Source organism: Centruroides vittatus, unplaced genomic scaffold, assembly GCF_030686945.1.
Source record: "Centruroides vittatus isolate TY-2023 unplaced genomic scaffold, ASM3068694v2 contig_3147, whole genome shotgun sequence".
NCBI lineage: Eukaryota > Metazoa > Arthropoda > Arachnida > Scorpiones > Buthidae > Centruroides > Centruroides vittatus.
Window position 1 is genome coordinate 82,019 of NW_027122027.1, and position 25,095 is coordinate 107,113.

The 25,095-nt window shown below is 43.3% G+C and overlaps 2 protein-coding genes across 2 annotated transcripts in view; both read left to right on the forward strand.

The window, feature by feature from the left end:
- The window catches only part of LOC136973356 (3'-5' RNA helicase YTHDC2-like), an 84,113-nt gene extending 72,493 nt beyond the window's left edge, over positions 1-11,620 (forward strand). The window contains 5 exon segments of the mRNA XM_067268090.1: positions 1,283-1,559; positions 4,716-4,999; positions 5,577-5,728; positions 5,791-5,875; positions 11,407-11,620. Coding sequence (XP_067124191.1) covers positions 1,283-1,559; positions 4,716-4,999; positions 5,577-5,728; positions 5,791-5,875; positions 11,407-11,565 — 957 coding nt within the window. The 3' untranslated portion in view covers positions 11,566-11,620.
- Positions 11,621-13,054: 1,434 nt separating this feature from the next.
- Positions 13,055-16,525, forward strand: LOC136973353 (uncharacterized). Its single transcript, XM_067268086.1, has 2 exons — positions 13,055-13,181; positions 15,201-16,525. Exons 1-2 carry the CDS (start codon positions 13,139-13,141, stop codon positions 16,442-16,444), a joined length of 1,287 nt encoding a protein of 428 aa, XP_067124187.1. The 5' UTR covers positions 13,055-13,138; the 3' UTR covers positions 16,445-16,525.
- The last annotated feature ends 8,570 nt before the right edge of the window (positions 16,526-25,095 follow it).

Sequence of the window (25,095 nt, forward strand, 5' to 3'; positions counted from 1 at the left end):
ATTTGCAATCAATCTAAGCTACCTTTGACTGTATATTCACAGTTGTCAGTGGTTGCAGTTCTATGTTGAACAACATGCATAGAAAGATGAACAGTACATCGTCGTTTCAGATGAATCTTGCTTCTCTCTGCAACTATGATGGATGCATTCATCTTTGGCAGTACCAAATCTGAGTGAAGCCTGCATTATGCATTGCCATGCTGTTCCACCACTTAGCCATATGGTATGAGGGTGCCATCACATTCTAGTCATACTTGTGCTTAGTATGACTAGAATGTATGCATTTCGAGTATGCATTTATGGACACCTGTAATTACATCTCTGAAGTTCTGGAACCTGTTGTTGTCCCTTATCTTCAGGCCCTGCCTGGGACCATTTACCGATAGGGCAATGCACAACCTCATGTGGCACACATCATCCAACAATTCCTCAATCAGCAGCATGTTCCTCTTCCTGTTCCATGCAGTCACTGGATCTTTTGCCTATTGAAAACGTGATCCACAATCTTGCAATGACTGACACGTCACAATTGGCCCACAACCACAGCAGATGAACTTTGGCAACATGTTGAAACAGCATTGACTGACATCTCGGGCACACATTCGATGTCTATTTCTCACTATGATTGGCAGTGTAGCAATAGTTATTACTGCCAATGGTGTCTTCACAAAATACTGATTTCTGTATACAGTCAAACCTGTTTTTATGACTGAGCTAAAGATATAATCATTTCACCCTTGTTATCTGTGGCTTTGATATTTCTTGTCCTTCTTGGTGTTGCAATTTAATGACCAGCAGTATATTTATATGTATGTATAATTACAAAATACAGGTATACCTCGTCTTACGTCGGTAATTGGTTCCAGGAGAGGCGACGTAAGTCGAATTTACTTGTGTAGTTATGACGTAAGTCGTAGTTTCGATTTACCTTGTAACTAAACGCCAATAATGGAGGAAACACCAATAATGAGCACTTAAAGACCGCTAAATAAGACGACAACACAAAAACACAGATGTTTTCATGGTTCGTTCCTTAGGATTTATGATGATTGTATTAACATTTACTGTAAATGTACATATTTTAATATGATTTTATGTGCTTTCAACGCTTTTCTAGTGATATTACGACTTCAATGTTTGTGGCGGACAGATTTAAAGTCAAATAAACTGACTTAAACTCGATTTTTATTTTTCCATATATTTTTTTGACAAACGACGTAACTCGAGGTATACCTGTAATATAATTTTATAAGTTTTTAAATTAATCTTATTATTTATTCAGGCTGCACGATTAACTCTTCATCTTCGTCAGAAGTGGCATGCTCTTTTCTTACGCAGAATGCATGCACCAGCCAAACCGTGGTCACAAGTTGACGAAGCCGTGGTAAGAGCTGTTGTAGGTGTTTTGACTGCAGAAGAACAAGCATTAGGAATACAACAACCAGCAGGAATTGGACAGCGTCCTCGGCCAATGGCAACCGATTTTTGTCCTCCTGTTAGTTTAGGTCCGCAATTATCTTCTAGTCCTAATTTAGGAGTGAACAGTTTTGGAAATCAAGGTAATAAATAAACTCAATATAATGAGAAACTTTTTTTAGAATAGAAAATATTTTATAATGTATTTACATTCTTTAATAATTTTATATTTCTCAATACTAATAACAAATGGCAACATGTGTTTTTGACCACATGAATACTTTTTGTTATTCTTTACTAATTTTGGGATGCTGATTTCAGATAGGATTTTGAAAAGTGTGCAGCACATACCAATTTTTGTTATGATGACTTGAAATGTTTCAATTGCACAGTTTATTCCATTAATATTAGTAATTTTTGTTTGTACATTTTCAAACTTTATTTATATGTAATGAATTCATTTAAGTAGATTAGTGAAGTAATGACAGCTTGACTTTTATTCTGTAATGACATGTTAGTAATAAAGTTATAATACTCAAAAACAAGATGAAAGAGCAAAAACATCTGCTGTTTACCTATTTAATTTTTTCTTTTGAGTGAGGTAGTGTCTTCCTTTTGTAAAAACCTGCAATACTTTTCCATCATAACTGTATCTTATCTTCCTTAGTATAGTTTGTCTAGACATCACATGTCTTGATGTAATCTCTCCCCTTGCACCTCTCTAATCTCTCCATTGACAGCATCTGGGAAGTTTTCTGGGAAAAAGTCAAGATGTGAATGAAGAAAATGCATCTTCAGTGACATTCTGCAACTGAAATTCTTGTAATTTTGCAGAAGATTCTTGACTAAAGCCTTATAGCTGTTTGTCTTTCTTTTTCCTATGAAGTCTTTCATTGCTACTACAAAAAACTTCCATGCTGCAAGTTCTTTAGCAGACAGCTGGCTTCAAAATTTCTATCATTTAATAGTTTTCTGATCTGAGGTTTAACAAAAATAGCAAAGTCGAGACTGAAGTTTTAAACACGAAAACGTGTACGTCGGATGTTCGGCACCACTTTCCCGTAAGCCTAGAAGTTTGACAATGGCGTTTGGAATGTCGAGCATGATTCCACCGACTTTCCAAACACCATTGTCAAACTTCTAGGCTTATAGGAAAGCGGCACCGAATGTCTGACGTACACATTTTCACGTTTAAAACTTCGGCCTCAACCTTGCTATTAGTTGCTTAATCGTTTGTACAGCCTGACCCATATGCCGGGCAGGTCAAGGGTAGGAGTGTTGCACGTATCCAAGGTTTGGGTACATGCAACACTCCTACCTTGCCCAGTATATGGGTCATGTTGTACAAGTGATTAAGCAACTATTAGTATCCTCCAGCATACATATAGCGTGAGCCTGGATCCATTCATGTGCCACTTTGCATATCACGGAGCTTACTGCTCATACAAAATCAACCGGTTACAAGACATGGCAACTTAGACAATACCGTGAGGAACAGTTCTGGATGACAATAGGTAGAAACATCCTTTAGTTGGAGAAGTATTAGCACCAGAAAAGACGCTCCAGATCTCTAATACCCGATAGAAAGATAGAATCTCCTTGTTAATTTCACTTATCTAGTCATCGATAGCGATTCTTTGTCTTCGCCCTCCACCCGTCCGTTACGGTTCCGAAGACGGTAACACCACGTACTTTTCTACGACGACGTTCTTCGCCGGTCCACGGAGTTCTTCTCTTCCTAAAAGAGGGAACTCGTGTCCAACGTGGCTTCTCTCTCGTCCGAAGGTCTACTCTCCTCGTGCACCCAACCAAAAGTTTCTTCCTTTCACCTCTGCTTTTCGGGGGCTACTTCAAAACTCATCCGATCAATCCTTCGCAATCGGACAGGAAAAGGGGGCAACCTCAGCGTTGAAGTTACACAAAGAAACAAGAATGGACAAGCTATTCCAAGACCAAAAATATAGAAGTAGATAAAAAGGAAACATACATAAAGAAAAATTAAGGCATACCACCGCACCATATAAGTATTAACTGCAAATCTCTAATGCCGCTTCAATTGCAAGACGAACCCATTATATTTGCAATACAGTTTTATATATTTACTTTCAACCGACCAAATCACACAAATCACATTAGAAACAAGTGTTTGGTAGCCAGTGCCTCCATTATTAGTTGACTAGTAAGATTGGTTGAAGTGACCTAAGTTTTGCTGGTTTGCAGCTATTACCGATAAGTAACTTTTTTATGTGGGCAGTGTCTCGTTCATCTCCCTTCTCGGCTATGTACGAAGAAGAAATTTTAGAGTTTAGAGTTAAATTGTAAATAAGACAATATTACCATATTAGTGCACATCTTTAATATGCCTGTAAGCGTGACGAACTTTCTTTCTAGAGTTGTTTTATTCATAATGCGAGCAGTTACTCCAATTTACCAATCATCAGTGCAGACTTCATAAATCTGCTATTATTGAAATATATCTTGCCTTAGCTAATTTCTTACAGATGATATATTTTTCAAATGTGTACAGTTCATTTGTTTTATCAGAAATTGTAAATGTATCTAGTAGATGGACAGATGGTGGAAGCTTCTTGCAGAATTTAATTACTATATAAAGTTATTATTAGAAGGCTTTTTGCAGAAATTAATTAATCCAGTATGTTCTTTATGTCCAGCAAATGACACAGTCATATTTCTGAATTTCTCCTAAATGTCCTTTTAAAATTTGAAGCAAAATAACAAAATAATTATTTACACATCTGTAAAATGTTACTTTTTGACTGTGGCATATTCAGTGGCAAAATGTTTCGTATAGATATATCTAAACACGCTTTAAAATAAATTAAAAATATTTGTGAAGATTTTTGGTTAACTGACTATTAATTGCGCAATTTAGTAGGAAAGATTTCCAACCAAGTTTTTAATAAGTAAAGTAAATCCTTCAATAATAATAAAAATAATACAAGTTTCGATAGTGAAAAAGGCATACTACTAGTTAATTTTTCTAGTTAACTAGGCTAATTATTATACAGAATATTATAGGCAGACAAATGATTGGTTTATTAGAGAAATGTGGCAAAAATTGAAAATGTCATTATATTTAGAACATTATTCTAAATTACGAATTTAGATTAATGTAGTCAGCTTTTAGAGTATTTAATAATTCTATTTTAATTTTTCATTACATTAATAAAAATGAATTTTCTAAATTTTAGCTAAAATTGAGCTGTAAATATAAATTTTATGTTTCGTTATACTACATAATTTATATAATTGAATTAATATATGTAATTCAATTTTAGGTCAGTCTCGTGGATCCGACGAACGTTCGGATTCGTCTTCCGTCTGTTCCGTCGGAAGCGGAAGCGGCAGCACTCCCATCAGTCCTTGCATCAGCCCGGCTCCGTCGGTTTCCAGCGGGGGAATGCTGTTTCGCGAGAAAATGGAAGGTACGAACGTTTCGACCTGTAATATACGTTACTATATTATCAAAGCCACAAATTCGAGGACGGTCGAAACTTCCCTAACGAGAGGCGTTTGGGCATTTACTCCTTCGACGGAACGTAAATTACAATGCGCCATAAAGGTAAACGCTAATATAGAATTTTTACTTTACGATGCCGGTAAATTGGATGTAGATTTATTTGTATCGAGTTTTGACTTATTTAGATTTATATTGAAAAAATTTATTAAAGAAAAAATATCTATTATATAATGACATATGTCTGTTTCAACTTAATTTATAAATTAATAGCGTCTCGAATCTAGTTTTAGTTTTTAAAATAATTAAAAAAATATCATTTTCATTATTATAATAAGCCCGAATGAACATTATTCTTAATAATTAAAAAGTTCTTTCAATAAGTTATTTAATTTTAAATGAAAATCAGTCATTTCTGACAGAACACAACTCATGCAGAAGGCTTGTGCAGTTTTAATAAATAGAATTAATGAGTTTCGACTCCCTGCTTTGTTTGCAAATCTGTGTAATTGTAATAAACTGTCAAACAGCATATTAGGTCTTTCTTTTCTCTGTATTTAACATATGCTTAGTGCAATCCAAACATTAAATGTTGTTGTTGTTATATGAAATATAAAATACAAATTATATGAAATTTAAAATGTAGTATTTTAATTGTGCGAACTTTTCATTTTTGTTTCAGGATGGAAAAGAAGTAATTTTGATATTTTCCATTCAAGGTAGTGGTCATTTTCAGGGTTATGCACGATTTACAACAAATTTGTACGAGCATAGACCTCAGGAATTTAATGCTCCTAACCTAGGAAATTGTTATCAAATAGAATGGATAAAGAGGTAATTTGATAAATTTCAATGTTTTTTTACAAAATTACTTAATATTAATTTTTATCCAACAGGGCAAACATTCCTTTCCAAAATACAAGACATTTACAAAATCCATGGAATGAAAATAGAAAAGTGCAAATAAGTCGGGATGGCCAAGTAAGTTGCATTCTAATAAGGATGAATGGTTATGTGGAGTGAAAAACAAAATTTAAATTATAAATTGTTTTTGTTTTGTCGTCGTAAATTTTATTTTGTTAACAAATTTACGCACAAAGAAGTTGGCATTAGAATTTAATGAAATTTTATTAGTGTAAACTTTTATTAGTTTATGATGGTAAAAGTGACTACAATATCGTGGCGAATGTACAATTTGTGTTTCCCAAACAAATACGACGATACGGTTGGCATAGAGGCATTCGGACACTACGCGCTATCCCGTGACAGAATTGCCTACAGATGTCGCATCTTTCACTCTAGACGCTTCGTACTTGTAAGTGGACGAAGCCGGCATCTTCTAATACTCGACGGACGACAAATGTAGCAACGGGCAAGCCGAGAAATACGACCGAGTCCCCGTCGGCGTGTCGTCGAGCATTATTTTGCCGGAAAACGACCGTTTGCACGAAAATGAAAATTTACTAAAAATTCGTCTTTGACGGCAGGACTACCATCAAACGACTAATTTTTAGCACGCGAGAGCATAGGATTTTCTAAACTTACTGCCGTACAGTCGGTGTCCCTCGTACCGACGCTAGATATGACTGACTGTTACACAAGATGGCCAGCACAACAGCGAGCAATACGAGCAGTTTATCATTCGACGGTAAAGTTAGGAACTAACCAATAGCTCCTTACACCGAACACAGTGATTGTTTATTTTCAAATTGAACTAGGATTAATCACTGCCAATGAAGTCGATGATGGTGTACTAATGGCAGGAGAGCACATAGCGGTTGCTTGCAAATTTGCTTCTGCTAGTCACTTTCCTGTTCAAAGACAGGGTTCTATAGTGAGACTTTCACCCGTCTCCGGACGGTGGACAAAGATGTCGTCGAAGCCGTTCGTATTTGTCCGACGACGTAACATCATTTCTTTTGCGACGCGTTTGGGACATTCGGAGCACGGATACATTTGTGTGCCATGCTCCGAACGTCCCAAACGGATCATCCGAATGCCTCAAACTCCCGCTCACGGTCAAATCAGAATTGTTCGGACGGTACCATTTTTTATCTTTATTTAGACATTTTATCATACGTTTGGTCCGGCACGGCCCACGAGGCCCTCGTGTCGTCAAACGGCAACGAACCAATCGACCGACCGCTCAAACGGTGGAAAATTTGGCAAAACGCTCGTCACGGCCATCGATACGGCTTTTCCCGAGCCGCTATCGGCGTGCTTAACGTCTTCGACCACTCTACCGTTTCGACACGTACGACGTTCAAACTTCCAAACGACTGGTATTCCGAAAATTTTGAACATAACGACCCTCCGCAATAGACATTTTATAGGATATTGCGGTAACAGTTTTAAGGCATTTTGGTAGCATTACCTCATACCGTACTAGAATTGTAACGATTTGTGTGATATGCCATGTTTTTCAGTAATTATACAATTCTGCCTAGATATATAACTTTCTCTATCAATGTGTATTTTAAGAAATATAGAAAACATTAGAGATTTAGACACTACTTGCAAGAAAGTGTAAATATGAAACTTTCTAAGGAAAAAATTTAATACAAATAAATTATTATGCGCAGCGATTTGTCTATAATCAGTTTATTTTAAAAGTTTTCTTATTAACAGATAATTATCTGCTGTCACGAAAGTCTTTGACACAGAGCAGGGCTTCCCAATGGGGTCTGTATAAACCTTTTAGGAGTCGATGAAAGTATGAAAGGCAATTGATAAGAAAAGTACAGTACACACTTATTCACACGTGTATAATATTTTAATATTGTGTAATTATTTAGTAAATACAATCATTTAAAAAATACTTTCATTATCATTTTTAAAGCTTCCAAATATAAAAACATCATACTTCACACACATATATATATATAAGGGTTGATGGAAAAATACTTTTCTTAAAAGGATCAGTCCATGAAAAATCTCGGATACTCCTAATATAGAGGGTATCCAGTTTTAAGTGACGAGCAACTTTTGGATGCAGGTGGCAAGTGAATTTTGTAAGCTTCCGGTTGGCCGCATGCATTTTTCTTACCGAGTTGCGAGCTTGCAGCTTGCAACTCGGTAAGAAAGTTGCAAGTTGCAAGCTTTAAACCCCCCAATATCGACGTTTTCCATAAGCACCAGTACACTAGGCCCTAAAATAATGCACGCTAACGATAGGCACACTAGTAATATATAATTTATTCTTACATTTCTACCAATAAAATGTGAATGTTCTTTCTCACAAATATCTGCCTAATTCAGTTTGCATAATGACAAGAGGCAGAAAACAGGAAAATTGTGAACAAAGTCCCAGGGGCTTGCCCGTTACGACTCCGAAGGCCCGACGACTGCTCTATATAATAACAAATTTATATAATTTGTAAACGATAAGACATATAATAGAAATTATTCGGCAACGGGACGCTTATGTTTTTTTTTAATTTTTGTTTAATGTCGAATTCATAGAAATGACCATTAACTGCTTTTTTCAACACGTCTTTAAGGATATAATTTAGATGATTTTTTATTCGAGTACTATTGGATAGAACGAAAGTGAAATTTAGTAAAGCCGAAATATTTAATAGTCGAATATCTGGAAAGTTAAGAATGTCGAATTTGTGAATGAGATAGTTAAAAGGGCATAGTAAAGTCACAACTGACATACAAATAATCAAAGTCTTCAAATAATTTTAAGACGACGAAACTGACTTTTGTGCTAAGTGACTATCGTTCTAGTAATTTGTTTCTGTATCGTTAAAAATTTGTTTTACAAATTGATACTTTCAAAACGAGGCCAACGAAAGACTGGCTTCATCCGACATCACTCGTATTAAAGACTCGGATCGTATCGAACGAATCTAGAATAGATGCGTTACGGAGACCCTTCTCCACAAATCATATCCGGCTTCTATGCCATTAGCGTATTCGTATTATTCACTTTTAAACTTAATATCGTTATATATAACTAAAATTTGTTAAATAAATAGTTTAATAATTTTGACCATAGAAAAATATTTCCGGTCGTCCGCTTTATTCCGGTCCATTTTTGACGATAAATCAAAAATATCGGGTTAAACGGTTAAGTCGTTTGGCTTTAACGCAGTTTTCTATAGTTTAACGAACAATCGCTTATTGCGCCATCGTTACGGTGGCGGGCCGCAAATTTTTAGGCCTCGGTGCGCAATGCTCTCGATTTTAGTAATGCCCTTTTCCCGTTAACGAGAGAGTCGTGGCCGGTCGTTATCCAACTCCGTTTTGGACGAAAATTTTTGAATCGAAATAACGTGACATCCGGTCCAAACCGGAATTTCGTATATAGTTAATCGGAACCTACGGCTCCTAAGCCTTTCGTCCCCGCTCTTCGCAACTGTTTAGGCAGTTATTTGTCTAAGCGCTACATTTGCCTCGGCGTGTCCGGGGCCCGATCCGGATGTAGCGCCGTCTCGTTTTGTTTCTCCCGTTTTTTCTGTTTGTTGCTATTTTTGTTCGTCCTTTTCCCGTTCCGTCGGTGTGGAATTCGCCACTCGCGCGTTTGCCCCGCACGAATATCCGTTTGTTGGAAAAGGGCATCCTGGCAGTCGAGGGGCAACGTAACGTCCCATTTTTACCCTCGCTCGATTACTACCGGCCACGACAACTTTAAGCAATACTCGCGTAAATTTAACCTCGCAGACAATCCGCACTGCGAATGCGGTATTCGTCGGGAACAAACGCCGCTTCGCTTAGTTTTTCTCCGCAACAGGTAGAACGACGTTAGGGATAGTTTAACGACAGCCGCTATTCTTTAAGGGTTCGACCGGCCTCGCAACTCGCACCAACTGGTTCAAACACGTACGGTACTGTACGATGTTCCGTCACCTCGCATTCGTATCCTCGGGTGGGGCCCCGGAGGGCACTTACTCCGGTGGCACGGACGGCAATTAGTTCTTTCCCTCGACTTCGCTTCCGCTGTTATTTTCTTACCGCCCGTTAGTTTTCGGTAGTTTAAGTATGTCTTATTAATTTTCTTCGGTGTTAGTATAGCTTAGGTTCTTCTCGCGGTTAGTTTTAGATAGGTTTAGATTCGGGTTAGATTCGCTTTGTATATTTGGCAGTTAAGTAAGTATTAAGATTGGCGCCGGCGTTCCGTTTTCCATTTTGTTTCGAGTGGTAATAAGTCCGTACTAACGGCCACTCGGCACTAACCTCTCTACTCTTAGCTCTATGCGGCGGTACTCGATTATCGGTGTTGCGCTACACCGGGGTTTTCTCGTAGACGGCCGGCGGCCCAAAAACTGCGCGCCACCGTTAAACGTAGAGGGTGGAGTAACCTTCCGTACGCCGTTCGGAAGATCCTACCTTTATCGTCTATCTCCTCTCTTTTTTTCCTTCCCCTTTTCCGCCGGCTCGGCGAACGGCCCAAGTTTTTCGTTTAAGTTAGGTAATGCCGCGCTATAAGGCGATGCGTTTTAACGGGGAGACGAAAGAAGGTTTTATTGGCCGGACATTTCGGGAGGAAAACGCTCCGGTTCTTACGTAGGCTTTCGGTGGATAAGGCAGTAGGCTACTCCTAGTGTTTTTACGGAGGATCCGTACGATTTTCCCGCTTTTCCGGTAAAGCCTAAGGCCTTACGTAAGGGCTTCCGACTACCGGTAAGAAGTTACCGGAAGTATCGGCCCCGGACGGAATTGTTTTTCTCCGCTAATGGCATTTAATTGCTTAATCGGCGGGCGATAAATCGATTACCGGGCCCCGGACGCGGCTAATTATCTTTCTCGACGCCTCTCGCCATTATTTAATTATCGGCCCGTCCGGCTTCCTCGGACGGCGGCGGCCGGGCGCCGTTTTAAGCCGAGTTTTAGGCCCGTGGCGGTAAAAATACGGCAAAACCGGGCGAGATTTGGTCGAGAGCGCCGACCGAAACCCGTAATCCGGTTAAAATCCACCGTCGGTAGTCGGAGCGCGTAACGGATTTCGTAACCCGAAGATTCTTACAAGAAATCGTTGGGTTTTAACCGAATCGCGGTTGCGGGTCGGTGCCGTTAATCGTTTTACGGATTTTCCCGACCTTTAGTCTCGCGCGGTTTTAGTACCTGGTATTTTGGTGGACCGCGTTTTACCCGTCCGCTTTCGTCGTCGTCCGATGGTTTTATACCGGTTCGAATGGTTTCGTTAACGGCGAATTCCCGACGCCTACTAGTGTCGTACGATATTTTGTTTTCTAAAATCTTTTGGCTCCGCGAGACGTTACCGCTTAATGCTCGGTACTGTACGTCTGTTTTATATTTTATATCGACCGGCATCGTTTCCCGGCCTTTCTTTTAACGTTTTACCGCCCGTGGCCGGCGGTGGGGTTCCTTCGTGCTAACGAAAAAGTTAAGAAAAACGGTAAATACTGCCTTTAAGTACCGACTTAACGCGCGCCGTAACGGTTGTAATTGTACGGACGACCGCCGGGAATCGTAACGGGGACCGGAGACGGAATCCGGTGTGTGGAAAAGCGTCTAACGGGAGTTTTCTTTTTGGTCTTTGGCAGGAACTGGAACCTTCGGTGGGCGAAGCGCTGTGCAAGTTGTGGGACAAGCCCTACTCCGTTCTGCAGAACCCGCCCTCCGGAAGATCGGGCATTCCCTCTTCGTGGTACGAGGCGGCCTCCTCCGGCGGATCCTGCTCCTGGACCACCAACTGCAACTGAACTCCGCTCCTCCTTCGTTTCGTTTTTCGTTCATTAAAATTCGTTGGTTTCTCTTCGTCCCGTCCTTTTTTTTTCTCGCCCACGGGGTCGAACCCGAGGGAATCGATAGCGCTACTGCCGGGTTTTTACGGGCGGAAGGCCCGGTCCGAGTTTGGCGGGCCGAACGAGGAAGAGTGGTGGGAAGAACGGACCGGGACCGATGGCCGGGAGAGGGCCTCCGTCGCGGTTTCCCGCCACGGGCCGGCCGGGGGGGGGGGGGGCCGGCCACCGGGCCCGTTTCGGATCGTCCCGGCGTTTTCCGGATAAAGGCCGCGGCGAAAAGGGAAATTACGGACCGGGGCCAAAGAAAGAAAACACCCGGGGTCCGTCGGTCTTTCGGAGGCCGCCGAGGGCGCTCCGGTTACAGGTATACCTCGCCTTACGTCGGTAACTGGTTCCGGGAGAGGCGACGTAAGTCGAATTTACTCGTCACTAGGCTACACCACAAATTACCATTCCTAGTTCTGTATTTTATTTATAAATGCATTTTTAATAATATATGGTTAATAAGAATCTATTTTAAGCTTACAAACAAATAAATTTTAGTTTTTAATATAGTACAGGAAAAAAGTAATCTAAATTTACGAATGCGTGTACAGTACCGTACATACTTGTAAATGCACACGTTTACGGTACATGGCGGACTCTTTATTTGCGAACGTGTCTCTCTAAGACATTATAAAATAAGATGACTTTTTAAGATTAAATAAGAAATACAGTTATTAAAATTATTTTGCGACGGTAGAAAATAAACTAATTTATGTTAAATTTACCAATATCGAGTGGCGCCGACGACGACGCCAAATGGTAGATATTGGAACTACCGTGGAAAACGCCAATAACGAGCGCTTAGAGACCGCTAAATAAGACGACGGACGTTTTCGTCTTTCGTTCTCTAGGATTTACGATGATTATATTAGCATTTACTGTAAATGTACATTTTTTAATACGATTTTATGCGCTTTTAACGCTTTTCTAGCGATATTACGACTTCGGTATTTGTAGCGGACGGATGTAAAGTCGAGTAAAACGACTTAAACTCGATTCTATTTTTCCGTATACCTTTTTGACAAACGACGTAACTCGAGGTGTACCTGTATTACCTAGACCGTTCTTCCCGGTGGGCCCGGGAACCAAAACCCAACCGGGCAAAAAGCGACAAATTTTCGTTTATTACCGGATTTCACTCCCGGAGCCGGCAATTGCGGGATTGGAAACCCGGAAGAGTGCCGGTTTGGCCCCCTCCGAATTTCCGCGCAATTAAAAGAACGGACTCGGTCCGAGGAAGATAATTGACGGACCACTCGACCTTTTACCGCGGCGGGAAGACGGCGCCCGGCCGAAATTCCGGAGAGGAGGAGACCGAAGGTGGGCGGCGGAGAGCGGAGAAAACGCCGTTCGGGAAGGTTACCGACGGAAACGGGCGGAAGGGAACCCCCACCCACTCGACCGGCCGATCTTCGCTTAGCGGCCGGGCGGGCGTCTCCGGCCGTCCCGTCGCCTCCCGCCTCCGGGCGTCGGCCGCGGGTCAGAAATGAACGTGTGCTGGATCGCGCTGCTGGTCTGCGCCCTCGGCGGTGAGTAGCGCGCCGCTCCGATTCCGAAATTTCGGTGGGAAACTTCCCCGGAAGGCGGGAGGGGAAGGGGCGAAAGACGGGCCGGGGTGGCGCGGTGGTCGGTCCGCACCCGAAAGAAAGGGGAGGGCGGCGGTCGGAAGTAACCGCCCGATCGTTTTTGCCCGAGAAACCGGGCGGGACGGAGCCGACGGGTAGGACGGAAACTTCTAGACCGCGGCCGAGTCGTCTTTGTCCGTTTAATAGAGAGGTCTCCCGAGATAAACGACTCGGCGGGCCGCCGTAACCGCTTCCGAATTGCCACGATTTTTGTTCCGTTTACCTCGTAGCGCTAGTAAAGGAATTACGTATTTGCCCGCCCGGGTGGCGGTACCTTATTTTCCGTCGTTCCGCGCGGAGTCCCGCACTCTCCCCGCCGCGTTCGCGGCGGCGGTGGCCCGTACCCTCGGGTGGTAATTCGTCGGCCGACCCGACCGGATTAATTAGTATCCCACCCACGCCCGGACTTAAATGGTTTTTCTCGGCGCCCTCCGACGGCCCTAATCCGGTCCCGGTGGGCCGCCGGTTCGAAACCGGAAAAAGGACCGAAGCGAATACGCAAACGTGCCAGGTTTTTCGTTATCCGTAACTTAAATTTGCTCGGACTCGAATATTTCGAGTAAAGCCGGTGCGCGCGGTTCCTCTACCCGACGCTTTGCCAATCCTCCGTACAAACTTGGCAGTTTTTAAGCCCAAACTTCGATACACCGTGTATTTTTTTATTCCGGCAAGCGCGCGCGTCGTCGGCGGAATTTACAGTATCGACTTTTTCAAATTATTTGGCGCCTTCAACGAAAAACCCCGGGACGATTTTTTCCTCCTCGTCGTTTAGCCTTAATTACGACCGTCGCCGTGTTTTTTTCTTATAGATTAATCTTCGTTATTTAAATATTTTTAGATAAGTGTTATTAAACTTAACCGATAGAGCGGTATCTCGGCACTCCCCCAACGACGCCACCCGCTATTAATAACGCGTGTTTATTTCGTCGTCCGCGAAATTTTCACCGTAAAATTAAAAAATACGAAAGTGTCGATACCCACGTAACTAAAACGAATAGGCGGCACTTTTAATTGTCGCGGTTATTCGTCGATCGTTTTAATTATAAACACGTTTCTCTTCGTAACGAAAAACAATACTATTACAATACAATACTATAACAATTCGTTAACTTCCGAAACCCGACCCTTTGTTCGGTATAGCGCGGCACTTTTTCGGTCTAATACGAAGGATACCCGTAGGCATTTTCTACCTCCCTTCTTTTCGAACCGCAAATAGTAAAAATTAACCCGTCCGGCAACCGGTGGCTCGACTTTCCCGGCCGTCGGGAGGTTTCGTTATAACTTTTAAATTAATAAATTTTGTCCGGCGCCATCCGCTACCGGGTTTCGTTATTTGGTGGTGGTAGTAATAGCTTAATTTCGAGGGTAGGGACGAATTTTATTAAAAAGATCCTAAGTACTAATAACCGGCAAAGTTTGGCTGGCCCGGCCCACCGTCCCCTCCGCCTCGGACCGCGATTTTTAATCTTTGCCTTCCGAGTATGCTTTTTTGACTTTTGGGTGGGGAAGAGTCCGAAATAATTCTTTAAATTCGATATTTTAAACCGATACTAGGCGAAAGAAGTTACTTGGCAACGGTTTGTGGAAAACTACATTTAAAGTGTAATCTAATACGTAATGACTAGAGAGCCGGGCCGGTGGTTAACCCCGTCTGCGCTAATTTCGCTTAATTTAATCTCGTGTGACTGTCCACGCGACCTAAAAATTACGGTACCGAAGGGTAGTTAGAACCGGCCGCCGGCGTCTTCCGTGGCGCCTCTACGGTTAGTTGTAATTTAAACGTTGGGAGGATTATCGGATCGTCGGAGAGTACCGAGATTATTTCTGACGGATTTCTGCTAATTCGGTTTATTCCTTCGAGGTAAGAAATACGTATCGTCGCCGGTTCCGGTCCGCGACTGACCCCTTCTTTTGTCTTTGCAGGTGGGGCGGAGAGGGTGGCCGGTCAATTGGACCAGGCGCTGGTGCTGCGAATCCAGGAACTGATCGGCGGCACTCGCCGGGAGGACGGCAGCGTCGACTTGAGTCTGCTCCTCCGCCGCTACCTGAGCGCCCCCTTCCCCGTGCCCGACTTCAACATCAGCGACTCGGGCGCCTTCTCCTCCCTGGAAGGCAGCTTTCGCAACGTCACCCTGTCCGGCCTGTCCGAAGTGGACGTCCGTCAGATTCGCCTCAACCTGGCCCACACCTACCTGACCGGGCGGGCCCTCTTCCCTCTGCTGCGACTGGAGGGCGAATACGACCTGAAGGGATCCGTCACCTTCTTCACCGTCTTCGGCGGGGGAGGCATGTGGATGAACGCCAGTGAAGTGGAGATGACCGCCTCCGTCTTCCTCCGTCGCCACCCCGCCGCCGGCCACCTGCGAGTGGAGTCGGTGGAGGTGGGGGCCCGGGCCAACCGCACCCAACTGCACTTCGAGCGTCTGGGCGGGGCCCTGATCAGCGGAGTTACCAACGCCCTGCTCAATCAGCTGAGTTCCCTGCTCTTTCGACACGTGGAGAGATCGCTGCTGGCCGACCTGAAGGAAGGCCTGAAGGAGGAACTGGACCGCCACCTGGCCCGGGTGCCCGGGGACGCGGTCCGTCCGCGGACGGCCAACCTCTTCGACGACGTCCTGCTGCAGGCGGCCGAGAGTTTCAAGTCCATAGGCCTGGACCCTCTGCCCTTGGAGGCCCGCACCTTCCTGCTGCGCTCGCGCCTGCCGGTGACGGGAGGGAGCGTCCGGCTGTCGGACGGGACGTTGAGCGGCCTGTCCACCCTCCGACGGACGGGCGACGTGGTCCTGGTCTACGACGAGACGGGAGTGGCGGCGGAGGCCAACGTGGGCTTCGGCAATCTGACCGGGGCCTACGGCTGGCGGGTGGAGATCCTGGGCCTGACCCTTTCCGGCCGCTCCTCCCTGTCCGTCCGCTCGGTCTCGGCCGGTCTGGTGTTGCGACAGAATCGGTCGGCCGGCAGCCGCCCGACGGTGGACCGACTGAAGATCGACCGCATCGGCCAGATGTGGGTGGAGGTGGAAGGTCTGGGCACGTGGGACTCGGTGGCCGAGATCCTGGTCAATCTGGTGGCCAACTGGCTCAAGCTTACCCTGGCCGACGCCGTCTCCGACAAGATCAAGGACGCCGTCCAAGAGCAGTTGGACCGCCTGTCCGTCAGCCTGGTCTGACCCGCTTCCGGAAAGACTGCGGGAAAAAAATCCTCCTTACTGTTGTTATTCGTACGCAATAAAGATGAAGTTTGAAACAGATCTCGGCCCCTTTAATTTGCCGGTTGCCGGGCGAAAGACCCGCGTAGGGAATTTAAAGGTCCGAGATCGGAGGGAAAAATTTTCTCCGGAACGCAGTTAGACGGACTCTGGTTAACGGGAACGAGACACTACTAAAATCCGCGCCTACGTTTGGAATCGAACGAATCAAAAACACCGTTAAAAACTGCAGCCGCTCGTTCTCCAATCCGCCAATCCCGACGTCTCTTAGCCAAAGTTCCAAAGACTGGGACGGCGTAAAATTTGCTCGAGAAGCGAAGCGCCAGTTGCATATAGACCATTTGCGTGCGACGTATCGAAGTCCCGGATGTACAGTACGCGTTACCGCCCGCGTTTTTCCCGGCGCCGTATTTCTGACCTTTCCTTCCGTTATAACGGGATAAGCAAACGTTAACTGGGGGAAAGCGTAAACTCGGAGTGGTTGGCCTAACGGGTGTAGGTAAATTTAAAAACGGAACGAAGCAAATTCGACAATTACCACGATGCCGTGCCGGGCCACGGCCGATAAAAGTATCGTAAGGCGTACATTTCGAGTCGGTACAACGATAAAACCACAGAGTGTCTACGGTTTGTTTTAATTAACGTACTTAACTTTTTCTCGCCGAAAAGGTACGGTACGTTCCGAAGAAGTCTTTACCGAAATCTTCGGATCGGCGCGATTTGTACGCTTTTGCGGGGTCGAGTTAAAAATTGGGTTTATAAGACGAGGTGTGGCCGTTTCCGTCTTCGACCACCGACTGCGATTCTCTAAGGACGAATTCGTCGTCTCGGCAAGGATCGACTTCGCTATACGTCGCAGTTCTACTTCTGTACCAGTTGTTAAGTAACCCGGTAAAAATCCTGTAACGGCAGCATTTAAAAGTGCGTTCGGTGCCATCTATTACCATACAGTAGAGAGTCGTTAATCGGAATCGCCAATAATCGGAACGATTTTCGGTCGGACTGTGTCGTGCCGAATCCAACGTTCTTGATACTAGATTTACTTCTAAAGTTTAATTCTTATGTTTTCATATTTTTCAATATATTTATTTTGTTTGTACAAAATAAAGAAATAATTTTTAACGATACGATTGCCTCGGTTATTATTATAAAAATTTTCGTTAGGCTTAAAATCGACGAAAATTCGACGCGAAGCGACACGCAACGGAGAAAAATTTGAACATCGGACAGGTTAATGTATTTTTTCGTACATAATCGGTAATCGGAACAAATCACTAATCTGAACAGCCCCAGTCCCCAATTGATTCCGATTAACGACTCTCTACTGTATTTTATATTTTTGGGTGTACTATAGATTACCACCTATGGAATTTCAGGACTTTGATTATATATTTGAACTCGGGACCGAGACGAGTTCAACGGTACCCTATTTTTGGACCGGAGACGAAAAATAAAAAAGTTATACTTTTTCACCGACCATACTTTTTTAATGCTCTCACGAAGACGGCACCGTAGTTGCTAGTACTGCCATCTTGCGGTAAAGTCTGCAAACCGTGACGTCGGACTACGGTCATCTCCCGGAGGGTTAAACACGCGATACGAGAGCGGAGAGAGCGACGCGACTTCCGATCGTCGCGCGATCGCCATTTCGGTTATGGCAGCGAACACGGCGGCCCGACCGACCTCTCGTATGGGCGCTACCACACGCCGCCATGTGCTAAACTAGTGGTCGATTCACGGTAGTTCTTGAACGAAGTAAAAAAAGGGGGGAAACGTCTACTAAAGGCAATTTTAACGGCAAGCGACGCGACTCCCGATCGCGATAGCGAGGCCGACTTAGCGGAGAGAGCGACGCGACTCCCTGTCATCGCGCGATCGCCGGAAAAAAGTATGATAACTTTTTTATTTTTCGTCTTCGGTCCAAAAGTAGGGTATCGTTGAACCCGTCTCGGTCTCCCGAGTTCAGATATATATCGAAAGACCCGAAATTCCATAGGTGGTAATCTATAGTAGCTCCATATTTTTAAAAGAACGTAATTACAAACCAGATTTACCAAATTTTAGCTTTGTTCTTACGTCGTGTACAATTTTCTAATTCTACGCGAGTTATATCACTTCTATACTCGCGTGATTATTCCACCCTCCCCTTTATCGCGCGGCGTCTGACAGAATCCATTTTTTATCTTTAAATTGCAAAATTTTAGGTTTCGCTTCAAAAATTATTATTACATCTTTGTTTTCTTTATTTTTTCTACTTTTAAACAGTGTCAAATATTTTCTTATTGACACGAATGCTTCATTTGTGTCAAATTTAATGTAATTTGATACGTAAAACGCAAAAAATAAACATATCAAATTTCAACTCGCCGTAATTTCTCTCGAGTTTCACCGATCGCCATCGGGTTTGTTTGTAAATGCGGAAGAAATATGACACTTTCGAGTGAAGTCAGCAAAAATTTCGTACTACTGCGTAAAATTTGTCAATATACCTCGCTATACCCCCTATCGCGAAAGTCAATAAACGTTGATGGTTTTATGACCCTATTTTCAAATGCTTCTTTCTGACTCGTAAATCGACCAATTGACAAAGTTATTATTTTGTTTTACTCATATGAATGTCGTATTTAAAATTTAACAGATATTTTCTTTATATTTCTACACACGAATTTTATTTTTAATTTTGAATATGATATAGTCGTGTGTTAGGCTTAACTCGATCATCTAATATAAAACTCGACATCGCTTAAAATATTATTCAATCTATCAAAATTCTTTGTTAATAGTATAGATATAAATGTTTTCTGCGCACGAAATGAAGCAATCAAAAAAATAATGCGTGGACCATCGAAAGTTCGGCAATTTACGACACGATGTCAAATGCGTAAATTCATCTATCTATAACTAAAAATATTCTCGAAATTTTACCAAAAAAATGCATTCGCAACAATACCTATATGAAATTCTTACGCGTGAAAAAAAAAATTGTACAATTAGCGCAATTTGTATTAAAGATATTAATTTTGAAAATTTTTGTCGCTGTTATTTTTCGCGCGGACAAACGCGATTTCTCGCAGAGTATAATAAGACATCGCCGAGTTTAGTAATAAATCTCGATATCTCGGTTCAAAATCAAGCTAGAATGAATCTTTTTAGTGAAAAAAAATAATATTGTTGAGAGAAAAGAATTGATAGCGAAGAAGATGCTCGCGATGGTCGCGATCGACGATAGCGATTATCGCGAACTCGTTTTTTTCCCCGATTTTTTACTACCGCGCATAGTCGCGTGGAAGCTTGTCAGACGCCAGCACTTTTTGGGAATTTTTTCTGAGTAAACTCGGCGCGCAATAAAAATGTTATTTATTGCATTTTTTGCAGTTCGAAAAGATTGGAGAACTTAAATTTTTTGAAATTTTTTTAAAAATTTCAGGAAAAATGCCACGAAAATAACGACCGGATGGCTTCTCACAGAAGCCGCGTGACTATAGAAGGGATATCGAAATTTTCCGCGTAAAAACGAGTGGGTAAGCCTTTTCGTTTGCTCGCTGTCCCGAAAATTTGTAGAATCGTGTCCGAAAGCGAAAACGATAAACGAATTTTAAAACTTTTATTAATTTTTACTTAAGCCACGTACATTAAAACAAAAAATATAAGAGATAGAAAAGAGTATTTTTATTTTACCTCGGTTAATTCGTATTACGATTACCACGTTTTCCCGGTGCGGTAAAGGCCGAACTCGCCCTATCGCGACTAAACTTTCTCGGTCGTTGGCGCCGTCGCCGCTCTTTCCCGCCTTTTCCCTATTCCATTTACGAAAATCCACTAATTCGCACCATTCGTCGTTTGTGTCTATACGTAAAAATAGGCTTACCGGACGGCCCGTTTTGACCGGGATCGTCCCGGTTATTTGGTAAAATTTTAAAAGTGCCGAATATCCAAGAAGTGAAAATGGTGCGGCCCGGAGTAAACTGGCGATTCGGCAACTAAATAATCCCTTCCGTCGCACTCGCCGTTGCCGATCTAAACATTTTGTATCTACATCTAAGTATTTTTAATGTTTGGATGTTTTCCCCCAAAATTTATAGCGTACGGCGTAACGAATTTAGGTGTTTTATTTTTTCACAGAATTTATAATAGCGCGTAGCCTACGAGATTCGGATATTTTTATTTCATTTTTTAGATATTTTGTCTCCATCGGAGTTGGCCGGACCGAAACATTCTCGCGCCGGTCCTACCTTAGTCGGGTTCGAATCGCCAGTCGGCATTCGCGATTATTTCGTACCGTACCGGTACATTAAATGAATTTAATCTGCAAAACGCCAAAAAGACGATCGAAAAAGTCTGCGATGGTATCGACAAAATGAAATACGAAGGGCGCAGTTTAAAATTTTCGGTAACATTAAAAATCACTGGAAATGCGCGAAACGTAAGGCGAGCGATAGAGGGGGTGCAGTCGCGTGATATAACGTCATCGCTCCGCCCAACAAAACAATCGTCCGCCATATTGGTTGCCGATTTCGCGTTACCCCGCTCGATCACTTTATTACGTCAACGTGGAAGAAAGGAATTTTACTGGCTTTGCAGCCGATTTAAAAGGTAATGATTCGATAAAATATAAAGAGAAAACTTCTTTTATCGAATTGGATCCATAAGAAACGAAACAAACGGATTTTTCGTCCAACGATTTAACCACGTGGCCAACTATAGAACGTGGAGACGAGTAAATTATTTGGAAACTCCTTTACATAAAAAGTCCCGATTAGCCAATTCCAAAATGTATTAGTCCGGAATCGCTATTTATGTTACGATGGTCTCGATAGATATTTGTGTTTATACTGTGTGGGTGTATGTAGGCCGATGAGTTTTTGTGCCCGAAACGCATTCTACTAAAAATTTGATTGCGGTTAATCGAAGGCCAATTTTTATAAAAATTTAGTCTATTTTGTTGCAGTCAGTCCCCGATGCGATAAGCCCTCCGATTTATTATAGCCACATTTATTAGGCTAATTCATTTAATCTTAATATCGGGTTGTTAGAGACTCGCGCGACACAAAACCATAGTGACAAAAATAAATTTAATGGTAATTATAAATACAATTTAACTTAAAATGTGACTAAATATAAAATTACATTCATCTTTATATTAACGCAGTTATGTTACGAGTAATGGAAAGTCTCGCGTGAAAATACGTACCTTTCCTACAAGCAAAATTACATCATTACGAATAAAATATCACGACGAACAAATCCGCTTCAACTAATTACGAGCATCGAGTGATTTGTGTGCCTTCGTCCGATCCAGTGTGACAGGTTGTTAAAACCAAATAATTTACTCGTCCCCGCGTTCTATAGTTGGTCACGTGGTTAAATCGTTGGACGAAATATCCGTTTGTTTCGTTTCTCGTGGATCCAATTCGATAAAAGAAGTTTTCTCTTTATATTTTATCGAATCATTACCTTTTAAATCGGCTGCAAAGCCAGTAAAATTCCTTTCTTCCACGTTGACGTAATAAAGTGATCGAGCGGGGTAACGCGAAATCGGCAACCAATACGGTGCCTGTATATGCGAGTGGAGTCGTGTGACGTCACGTGCACCCCCTCTATAGGAACTCGCTCAAATATATTGTCGTATTTTAAACGTATAGATTTAAGTGACAAAGAATTTTTAAAGAAAGTCGATAAACTAGCGATAGATATTAATAATAAAATAGGTTTAGTCGAGTTATTAAAAGTTGTTTTTAACCGGTTTTTTGTTACGCCTTTTCGTAGGTGCTTATCCTAGGAGGCTTTATTTTCTGTCGCCGGTATTTTCTCAAAATTGTCCCGGTAAGCCTACGGAAAGGTCATTTTGTTTTACCTTTCGACCGAAGTCCTATTTATAAACGAGGTGGGCGTAGACGTAAAGGCGAAACATTTACAAAACCGCCGAAAGGTGGGTCGGTCCGGCCTGCCGAGACTCGCCCGCAATTCGTCCCTAGATCTACGGAATTTCCGTTGCCGAAGAGAAAAGCGGATAATTTTAAAAAAGATTTGTCACTTTCTCGGCCCGGGTCCTCTCCGACGGATTTTTAACGCTATTAACGGCCGTTTCCGGTTTATTATTTGCCAAACGACGATAGGCGTAATTTTAACGCACCGTTGGACGAAACCGACGGCGGTTACTCCGAGTTTTTGGACCGGAGACGAAAAATAAAAAAGTTATACTTTTTCTTTACGCCGCGTTTCTTTACGCAGCGCTCGAGAAGCGCTTTACGGCCAACGGACCGAAACTGGTTTCTAATTGGCCAACACCGCTCGCGACGTCGTTTGGCTACACACTCGCCGCATAAAGCAACGCGGCCATACTCGATTGGTAAATATCACCCGCGCTCGACCGTACATTAAGCCGGACGCGTGCGCGTGTCGTCGGGCATTATTTTCGTTGGCTCACTGCCCGCGTTTGCGCGTAGGCCTATCGCTACCGGTTATACGCCGCATCGTATCTCTATATACATATTTTCTCTATTCGCCTACCGTTTAAGTCGTATTACGTTTTACATTTTTACCGCGCGTGTTATTCCGTTCTTCGACTCTTCGCGTTATCGTCTCGGTCGGTTTGTATCGGTCGTCTCTCGGTCCGTTCGTACCATTTTCACTAATGCCGTCGTATTGTTTGAACGCTATCTCTAATTATGTATGTATATATATATGTGTTCATTTATGTAGCGCCGTACTTAACCCGATTACGCTCTGGCGGCATCGGAAATAAATAAAGAATAAGGCCGTAAAACCGAAAGAGCCAACCCCGCCAACTTCGGTCTACGGACCCGGAAGTTCGGCCGGCACCTGGCCGATAACCAGAAAGGCTTAAGTTTAAAATTTGAGCTTTTAGACTCGATAGTTTTCCTCCGCCAGCGTCTACAACGCCGGAGGAAGAAAAAGACCAGACGCAGATTTTTGCACTTTTCGATCGTTGTTATTTCGGCCACCGCTTCGTACAAAATGTCGAAATTCGCGTACCACCCGAGAAAATGCCCGGCTTTCGAACGACGTGTTCGGAATCGCTTTAGACTTTGGGGCGGAGGAATCGGTCCCCGAAAATCGGCAACTCCGATTCTCGTACATACGGTCGGTCGGTGGCTTTTTTACTCGGCGGGATTCGCTGCCGCGACTCTCGATATTTACCTAAATTACAAAGCGTACGATAAAACCCGTCCGGAACGGAACGGAAAGATTTTCTGTTAAAAACAACCCGTTCGAAACGGAAAAAATATTCGATAATCGCCATTTCGGTTTACGCGGGTTTTACCGTACGTTTTAATCCGCCCACGAAAACGGAGCCGCGGAAGGAATGTCGGCGGGATTTGCCATTGGCGTCGAATATCTATAACGGATGTTTTTTACGCAGCCGCGACGTCGATATTATTATTTAAACTATAATCCACGGCCACGGCGCGCTTATCGTATAGTAAATTATACGGTGTTAGGTGCACGCCGCGTGTGTCCGACGATTAAGATCGGAACGACGATCGAAATTAATCGACAGCTACACGAATATACGATTCGTTATCGTCCGAATTTTCCATTTATGTCCTTCGGAACGGCTTATTGACCTAAGATTTATCGGCCGGGCCAAAACAAAGCCGATGCCTGCGCGGTAACGAAAAAACCGTCTTAGAATAAGGCCCGCTTACGTCGGAAGCGAAACTTCGGACGGGACGCCGCAATAGCTTAGGCGGACGACGTTCTTATCCTAGCGACTGCGCGATCGAGAGCCAACTTAGTGCCACGGCATTCTAGATAAAATGGACGACCGGGGAAAGCGATACTAGCTAACTCGACCCGGGCCGGACCAGCGATCTAGACGTAATCCCGGACGACGAGTATCGAATATAGGTCTATCCTCACGCGCGCGGCAAGAATTTTCCAGAATCTCTCTGGCTCGGCTAAAAGCCACTGGGATTTAGACTTCCGCGCAACCAGCGCGATATACGACGTAGCGCGTCTTCCGACTACGTCGTACGCCCGCGGCTCCCGGGCCCGCGCGATCGACCGGGCGCGCAATCTCGGCTACCGTCGTCCCAAAATAGGGCTCCGTTATAGGTGGGCGCCTTTGCCCGGCCTCGCCTCGAGCCCGCCAGTTCTTACCGATAAATACGGTCGTTACGCTCCGGGCGTAAGTCTGGCGTATATCGAGGGGATACGACGGCCTTCTATTGGCCGGGGATATCGAAAAGCCCGAGGACTTAGAGCGATCCGAAGTAAAAGCCGCGCGTTAAATTCGATTTACGTAGGACGTCGCGATGTTGTTAGTTGTTAAAGTGTAATCTCGCCATCGATATAATTATTTAAAGCTCCTACTAAAATTGAAAAATCTTTAACCCTAGTTCTGTTTTCGAAATATTTTTATTGTTTTTCTCTCCCGAAATTCCGGGCAGTTCCCTAGAAAACGCCGGCGGCGTCTGGCCGGATTGATGCCGAGATTTCGAATACGCTCGATTCTATCGTTTTCCTTTCCTTTTAGCCCCGTGGTGGAAAATGCCGTGGCAAATGTTCGTTTATTCTTTACATTAACTTTTTTTTTTATTAATTTCTTATCGTTTTTAGTATTAAACCCCGTATTTATTCTCTATAAA

What these genes read in the sequence shown, in the direction of transcription:
- LOC136973353 (XM_067268086.1), top strand. Translation starts at nt 13,139, where the DNA reads ATGAACGTGTGCTGGATCGCGCTGCTGGTCTGCGCCCTCGGCG. An exon ending in GCTGGTCTGCGCCCTCGGCG is followed by an intron (nt 13,182 to 15,200) that starts GTGAGTAGCGCG and finishes TTGTCTTTGCAG; the next exon opens with GTGGGGCGGAGAGGGTGGCC.